The sequence below is a fragment of the Taurulus bubalis genome (genome assembly GCF_910589615.1).
Source record: "Taurulus bubalis genome assembly, chromosome: 3".
Lineage (NCBI taxonomy): Eukaryota > Metazoa > Chordata > Actinopteri > Perciformes > Cottidae > Taurulus > Taurulus bubalis.
The window spans coordinates 19,904,509-19,913,693 of NC_136591.1; the positions used below are offsets into that span (position 1 = coordinate 19,904,509).

Sequence of the window (9,185 nt, forward strand, 5' to 3'; positions counted from 1 at the left end):
TGTTTCGAGCCTGAATCAGTCACGTGGTACGGCCGGCTCGCGAGGCTTCGAACGTCACCGCATACGTCATCGACACAAGCCTCGATACGCGCTTCACCAAAATCTACCTGGATTACTCGACACGCGCATCGAAGTCTCGACACGAAAGGACACATCACTACCCATAGGTGTGAATGTAAGTGTGGTTGTCTGTCTCTATATGTGCCCTGAGATGAACTGCCGACCTGTCCAGGTGAACAATACCTTCGCCCAATGACAGCTGTGATCGGCTCCAGCGCCCCTGTGACCCTAATTAGGATTAAGCGGTTTGGATAATGGAATGGAACAAATATATGTTGAGCTGAAGCAGTCCATCATTTTTCCAACATTTCGGTTTCTTACTGAGAAGAAAACACTTCATCACAACCAGTGTTTTAAAACCATTATGGTTTTCAGCACTTTTTTAGATTTTCAACTCGCAGTGTTGCGATCAGGTGGTCTCTGGTTCCCTGGAGAACAGTTTGTGTTAATCAGTGTGAACCTGCAGAATGTTCTCACCCCGAGCTCTGATGAGAAGAACAACAATCACAGTCATGAGCAGGAGTTCAGACACTTCATGAACCAAGATCCAGTAGTCCACACTGGACCCACCTGTACGCAGATATGATTCAAAGTGAATTGTTTGTCATCAAATTGAAGCAACTGGACTTTTGTCAGAAAATGCACGAAAAATTATGAGTAACGTTTTCATAAGATGTCATAGGAACTGTTGTATGAGGATACGTTTAACATGGGAGATAAACTTGAACACACATTAACTGGTGTTAATATAATATTGTTGTACGTTGTCAGGTCACTTTGGGTTCATCTCTCTCTCTCTGTATTCACACACATTTGAGTCCTCAGTGAGAACACAGCTGTTCAAACAACCAGAGGTAAGCTTCACTACTAGAAGAGGACAAGAGGAGGGAGGTTGTATAATAATAGAGGCGGAACATTCAATTAGCATTAGGACACTGTTACTACATGGAGGAATCACAAAACAGTGTAGAATACAACTTTCTTTATTTGCAGATTATATTGTGATCAGATATTATAAAGAGAAGACAGTTGCTGACCCATTGAAACACAAACACATCTGAAAGCTGAATGTAAGTGGATACAAATGAGTTATTCTGCTCACAGAGACATGAAGCTGAGCTCAAGCTGCTGTAGCTTTAAGAAATAAAACCATAAATGTTAGGATCAGCTGGTAAATGTTCATCTGGAAGACAATTAAAGGAAGTTCACAGAGTTAAATGTTCTTTCCTGTTAAATGAAGTTAAAATTCTGAACGGGCTGCAGGTGAGAAACATGTTCACAACTCATGCAGGAAAAGACACCGGACTGAAACAGAATAATGAAACAACAAGCACGGATTTTCATCTGAAAAATATTCACAGATTAAGGCCATGTTGCTGCAATATTTACCTAAAACATTATCAAAAACAGACAAATATTTAATAAATGTACTTCTGGTGGCCAGCAAAAAGACTCTCACCAGGAAATGGTTATCACAAGAGAATCCCACTCTGACTACATGGATGGACATTACAATGGACATTTACAACATGGAAAAGATAACAGCATCTGTGAACTACAAACTGGAATTGTTTTGGGAAAAATGGGTTCTATACTTAACATAGACCCATAGACCTGATTTTATTTTCATAAATCAATGAATGTACAATAGAGAATAGATCACTCCCTAGTTATACATTGTTTTTTTTTTGTTCTTTGTTTCATTCTGTTTCTTTTTTGTTGTTTTTCTATGTTTTTCACCCTTTGTTCTATATGTGTATAACTATAATGAGGTTAGGTTCAAACCCTATATCATTAGTTCAAAATGTAAACAAGGCTCCGTGTGCTGGTTTAGGAGCGATATCTGAAACTGTTTTCCAAAGCAGATGTACCACTTGTGAATCTCAGGAAGGTCAGCGCCTACATTTTCTCCATCCCATGCAGCAATGCACACACATAACGAGTCTTTTCAATGATGACATCTGCATGGAGAAACGAGAGGAATTGGCTGGAGGTGGACAGTGTCAAGTTTGTCTGTTATGAAGGTGTTTTATGCAAAAAGAGGAAAAGAATTAACCCCAAATCAGATAAAACTAAACACATTCATGTCAAGTACAAGTTGTGATGTTAAAACCCTGATTCCACGTGAAGCACTCCAACTACAAGAAATGATAATAAAGTTGAATTAAAACAAAGTTAAGAGGTGAGTGTTGACGCTTTACTGAACATCTTGAGTTTTGCTACATGTACCTAAAATAATAAAAGATACTCTACTTTATTACATGAAAACACAGAAGGGGAGTTATGATGGTGTCCAAGATAATTTGGTTTAATATCCCAGTATCTCACCTCACTTCACACAGTAGACCTAGTATTTAGATGAAAACAGCGCCTCCCAGTGGTTGAAAGAACATTCTGCAACGAGTCTACTGTTGATTGATAAATTCTAGCTTTGCACAACTATACAAATACATTAATGCCACAAATGAAGAATATATGAACCCTCATGAAAGCAGACCGGTAGGATTTTAAGCATTTAGGGCAAACTGACATTTTAATGTTGAGCCCTAATATGGGGACCCTTTCATAGCAGGTCACAAGGTACAAATCAAGAAAAAAGCATGGTATAAATCCAAAAAAACAAAAACAAAACATGTTAGGTATCAAATTAAATATATAAAGCAGGGCTACAATAATATATAATCCCCATGTCCAACCTCTAAACACAATTCAAACAATTGATTAGGGGTTAGGGCTTAAAGGGCTACGAGACTGCAGGCAACCAGGAAGACACAGACGACCTCGGGTGACATGTAATATTCATCAGGAGAGACATGCGATCTGACTCTCATCAAGGTGAGTCAGTCCAAGTGGGAGAATAAGTACAAACACACACACACACACTTCTCCTCCCCCACACCAAGCAGGCAGCAGGTTTTATTTGCATTGGACAGCTCCATGGTGAAGGTTGTTGTCTCTGCAAACAAACACACACAGGTGATTTTGAGGAAGTGAGGGCTCCTTGTTTCTTGTAATTCATAATTAACTTTTTTTCTGTTGAACACAAACAGAAAGAGTGTGTGAGAAGGGGAGGAAGAGAGAGAGAGAGAGAGAGAGAGAGAGAGAGAGAGAGAGAGACAGAGAGAGAGACAGAGAGACAGAGATGCAGCAGGTATCACATGGCAGCTGGTTGTTTGTGGTTGGATAAGGTGTGGCAGCTCTGTCCCCTGCAGGTGTGCAGACGAGCTGAGGACACGCACACAACCTGCTGTGACACAAGAGGAGAAATCCCCTGGGTTTACTGCCGGTAAGTTCTTCTCTTTCACAAATTCAATTTATTTATTTATTATTATTTAACCTTTTAGTATAAGAGTTGATATCAGTTGCACATTAAATTAAAATAAAGCGCACTATATAAAACAGGGCCTACGCTGTGCTTTGTTCCCTTACAGCTGCCGAATTGTTATTTCAGTAAACACTGTGAACCACATATTATACAAACAATGTTCAATGTCGGATGCTTCAAAGTCATTGATATTTAGGATATAAATATTGTATATAAAGTTAGTCTCTGAAACACTCAGACCTGTCAAAGATGACTAGAATAATACATGTATAATGTATTGTGTAATTGTTAGTAGTACATTGTTTAGTACCAGACCCTAACCAGCATCACTAAGTATGTTAAGTCTAAATGTATTCAAATAAACTACATACAGTTGTAACATTCAGTAGTTTACAATCGCCCGGCTAACAGCCCTGTGGCATCACTCTGTCACTGTTGTTTTAACAGGAGTTTGAGTATTTTTTTTCATCTCTAGCTGAGGATTTGTTGCAATTTTATATAAATGTTTTTACAAGAGAAAACTAATGTCCACTATACAAGTCTATGCCCAGTACGCAGCTTGCGCTCCAGTGGTTCTTAATATTTTTTTAGTGATGGACCCCTTCTAAAATATTTTTTTCTGCCAAGTACACCCTAACTAGCATTTTTGGTTGAACAAATTATTTAATACAGAGCACTGTGTCATCAGTGTCTTCATATAGAATATATAACATTCAGTTTATGAACTTACACTTCTATTTTATTGAATGTTTATTCAATAACTATTTTTTTTAATGGATTTAATTTTAAATATTTTTTTTAAATCTCATGTGAGAACCACTGCTCTACGCCGCATGCGCTCCTCGTACGCAGCTACGTTCCAAGTACAACACAAACTTGTGAGCTAGCCTTCAGTTGGGGGTTTGCGTCAAGCGAAAACAACTTAAATTGCTCATGAAATAAAGAAAAATTAAAATATTGCAGTTCATGGACAGACCCGGGAAATTGTTAAGGCCTTTCCATGCCATTAAAAAGCACGAGCTACATAACTGTGTTACATTACTAACGTTACACACAATATTAACCAGACCCAACAATGCAAATGAGCTAAAGGCCGCTATTGAAGCATCCTCGGCATCCATACAACCTCAGCAATGCCACAGACTGATTGCCTCCATGCCACGCCGCATTGATGCAGTAATCCGTGCAAAAGGATTCCCAACCAAGTACTGAGTGCATTAATGGACATTTTCAAATGTTTGATTTTGTTTTGCTGTTATAAATCTTTTTTTTTTACTTGGTCTGAGGAAATATTCTAATTTTTTTAGATAGATTTTTGAGTTTTCTTAAGCTGTAAGCCATAATCAGCAATATTAAAACAATAAAAGGCTTGCAATATTTCAGTTGATTTGTAATGAATCCAGAATGCATGACATTTTTGTTTTTTAATTGCATTACAGAAAATAAAGAACTTTATCACAATATTCAAATTTTCTGAGACACATATATACATATACATACATATATATATATATATATGTATATACATACATATATATATACATACACATATATATACATACATATACATATATACATATACATATATACATATATATACATATACATATATATACATATATATACATACATATATACATATACATATATACATATACATATACATATATATATATATACACACACACACACATATATAAAAATAAATACAAATATATATGTGGTAGATTTGTAAAAATTGTAATTGAAATTTAACTTCATTTCAACTGTTTGTGTATTCCTTGACAGGAGACTGAGGAAGATGAACTGGGGCTTTTTGGAGAACATCCTCAGCGGGGTGAACAAGTACTCCACTGTGATCGGGCGCATCTGGCTCTCGGTGGTCTTCCTCTTCAGGATCCTGGTGTACGTGGCAGCAGCCGAGCAGGTGTGGAAGGACGAGCAGAAAGATTTTGTGTGCAACACCCGGCAGCCCGGCTGCGAGAACGCCTGCTTCGACCACTTCTTCCCCATCTCGCAGGTGCGCCTCTGGGCCCTGCAGCTCATCATGGTGTCCACCCCGTCCCTGCTGGTGGCCCTGCACGTGGGCTACCGGGAGCACCGGGAGGCCAAGCACCACCGCAAGCTGTACAAGGACAAAGGGAGCATCGACGGAGGCCTGTTCTGCACCTACATCGTCAGCCTGGTCTTCAAGATAGCCTTCGAGGCCGGCTCCCTGCTGGCGTTCTACTACCTGTACGACGGCTTCGAGGTGCCCATGCTGCTCCGCTGCAGCCAGAGCCCCTGTCCCAACACGGAGGACTGCTTCGTTGCCAGAGCCACAGAGAAGAAGATCTTCCTCTACATCATGGGCTGCACGTCCGTGCTGTGCATCGCTCTGAATTTCGCGGAGCTCGTGTACATCGTGTGGAAGCACGTGTGGAAATGTTTCACACGGCGCTACGTGCCCGTGGAGGAGCGGGCCGCCAGCAGATGCCGGTCGCCGGCGTCCATTGCCAACGAGTTTGTCTCGGCCAAGCCCAGAGTACACGCAGAGGACGGCAACACACAGCCTGCACCGGCTGCAGAAAACCAGCCTGCCCAGTCCTAGAGGGGCTGGGACATACCGAGAGCTCGAGTTCCCACATGGAAACCAACATGGACACGGCTGACAACAGGTGTAATGGAGCAGTGGGACCGAGAAAAGTTTAGTTATTAATTAGAACAAACTAATTATAGATATTAATGAACAGACAAAACACTGACAGTCAAACTCCGGACTGGATTCAGTTTAACTGGAGAAATTAATTCCAAATAGCTCCCTTCAAATTCAATACTTCTCCCTCTTGGTTAGAGGGGCCTTCTACCAACATTACACTTTTTATTTATCATTTAAACATTTTATTATTATTGTGTCTTCTGTGGCTCTGGGGGAGCTTTGTCAAGTGTGAGATAAGATTAATTATAATAATATGGATTCGGAGACAAAAAAAACCACTACATTGTTTTGCGTGTTTACCAGGCAGGGTAAAAATCAAAGTTGCATTATGGGAAATCTGGGACCCAGTATTTTTGGAGTTAAATCATTCCCAATACTCTTGTGCTTTCCTGCTAAGATAAATTAAAATGTCTACTGTGGAATAAGCTCTAGTTAACATTTAAATGACTAAAGCAGCTGCAGAGCTGATAACCTGGAGTTTCGAACGGTTATAAATGAAATCAATATTTTTTTCGAGTTATTTGCCAAAACTCCTTTCAAAGTAAAAGTAGTCTTGGATATCTTGATAATAATTTGGACCAGACAAATTAAATGTATATCCAATTATTGTAGAGTAGTATAGAGGGTACATGTTGAATATAAAAAAACAGGCCAGGACAAAGGACGTTTATAAAAAATAAATCATCCTGCCATGTGTTGTGTGTGTGCCTGTCGGGTGGGAGGATATGTCTCTTTCTTTGTCAATTAAAAACTTGGTGTCCATGACGTATGCGGTGACGTTCGAAGCCTCGCGAGCCGGCCGTACCACGTGACTGATTCAGAAAATGGTTCGTGGGTTTGCCGTGCGATTTGAAATATAAGGGGCAGCGAAACTCATTGGATTTCCCTCCTTCCTCTCTGTACCCAGCTTCATGTGTGCCTGTGAAAGGGTATTTTATAAAGCAGGCGAAATAGTCTCAAAAAGCCCAGCACTGTGGAAAAGTTCTTATTTTTACTTTTAAAAAAATTGGACACATCAACATGGACTAGCGGAGCCGAGGCTCGAAACACCGATCCTCTGACTAAAAGTCGGATATTCTAACCACTGACCCACAGTCACATCACAACCCTCTCCCAATTTGTTTCGACTTTTGATTTTGACCCCGCCATTATATCATAAAGATAGACACAATATTAATAAGTTAATAATTGATGTATTGGCGTCACAAACATAATTTATTCAATTTAAAGCTTCACACACCAAAGCCATGGTGTCGTTATGATCACTCTGCCTGTTTTACATTTGTTGTCCACTTGGTGGCGCAGTAGAGCAAATGAAGCTCCATGAAGCTTCGGATGGAAAGCTTCAAAGCTTCAGGAAGCTTCATCTCGCCATCATTACTCACTATGTTTTTGGATATCTAAAACAAATGTAATTCTGACATTTTGACTTTCAGTTCTCACTAAATTCTTGGCGACATCTTGAGAAACTGTCAACAAAACCAAGGCGTCCCGACAAGCACTCCAATCAAACTCAAAAGCAAGCAGCAACGTGTGCATGCAATCGGTTTGCAGTCATTTCATACAATCTTTTCCAAAAAGCTGATCCGTCTTTGTATACATGCGGTTTCTGTTTAGAATTGTTACTAATGTAACATTTTAGATCATATTATTCAAATTCTATTCTTCTAGTTATTATGTTAAGTACAATAATAAATTATGAATACTTTCACAACTGAATGCTTTTTTTTTTTTCTTTCTTCCCTCAACTACACAATGTTTTTATTGGTGGTTAACCCGAAGAATAAACGAGAATCGCCATCCCAACATTAAATGATCTGCTGCTTATGAGCAGTAGCATCTTGTGCACAAGCTCTACACCAGGGGTGTCCAAACTTTTTTCACCAAGGGCCACAAACAGAACAATATACGAAGGTCTGGGCTGCTCAGGTGAGATATATCGCAAAATGAATCAAATGAGGTCAATTATGCTTTATCTCATATATATATATATATATAAATATAAAAAATCACATCAGAGGAAACGTGGCCTTTTCCAAGCTCCAGTAGAAGTCAGGTAGGGAGAGAAGCTGAAGCTGGTTCTTCAGAGAATCATCATCAGGAAGGGAGTCGAGAACAACTTCATTTATTTCTCAATGCAGAAAGATCTTGGAAGCGCTGACTGAATTATGTCATGAGATGTGATGACGGACACATATTTCCCCTTTTTAGCAGAAAGGTTGACCTCTGGAAAAGCTACTTTGATTTCAGACAGCGTGAGGAAGAGCACAGCGTTGACGTTGTAGTGTGTCTCAGAGACGGAGCTTCACACAGAAAGGGTTCATGTGTGCGTGAGGTTTGGCTCTTTGCCTTGCAGGCTCTTGTTCAGTGTGAGATAAGATCAACTAGAGACCAGGTCTGCCAACCATAGTGTCACTCAGCTCATGAAGAGGTCGTCCTTCTCTTTCAAAAACTGGTCAGCTCAGCGCTGCAGTGGTTTTATTCCCTGAGGTCAGACTCGGGGAATAAAACTACTGCACTCTGAGCTGCGCCAGAGCAGCTGCTCACCTCAGAGAGGAGATTTGTGTTCAGCTTCGCTTTAGCTGACAAGTCTTCTGCTCCGTGTTATGAAGTCTCGTCTGAGAGGTTTTTTTGTCGCGCTGTGAGCTGAGCGACCTCATAGCTGTTATGAGGCATTTTCTCGTGTTTTGTTCGGACGGCAAAAATACGATTGTTGAGCTAGCAGGCTAGCTGCTGTTTGCTTGACTTTCTCTCCATTATATTTTTAGAATCTGCTGCGGGCCAATAAAAAAGGGCCCTCGGGCCATAGTTTGGACACCCCTGCTCTACACGGTAGGCCTTTGTTAAAAAGGGAAAGTTCAACATTTTGGTAAATACTGCATTTGCAAATGCATGGCAACGTTACACCATAAACTGCATCGAAACGGTGAAAAACAAGTCAAGCTGGTTGTAAAAAACTGTTCATTTAATAAGACTGCTGGTGGCAGCAGGTGACTATATAACCAACGCACAATAATCAACATCTTGGAATCACAAGCTACACACAACGTTACAACCCATTTCAAAGTCTTGTTTTGTCTCTACGTCCCACAGGGATATTAT

The 9,185-nt window shown here is 40.1% G+C and overlaps 1 protein-coding gene across 1 annotated transcript; it reads left to right on the plus strand.

Moving 5' to 3' along the window:
* Nucleotides 1-5,186: 5,186 nt before the first annotated feature.
* Nucleotides 5,187-5,975, plus strand: gjb7 (gap junction protein beta 7; the record flags this gene model as incomplete). The annotated part of the gene is made up of 1 exon (XM_079215707.1): nucleotides 5,187-5,975. The coding sequence occupies one exon, from the start codon at nucleotides 5,187-5,189 to the stop codon at nucleotides 5,973-5,975; it is 789 nt and encodes a 262-aa protein (XP_079071833.1).
* Nucleotides 5,976-9,185: the final 3,210 nt, after the last annotated feature.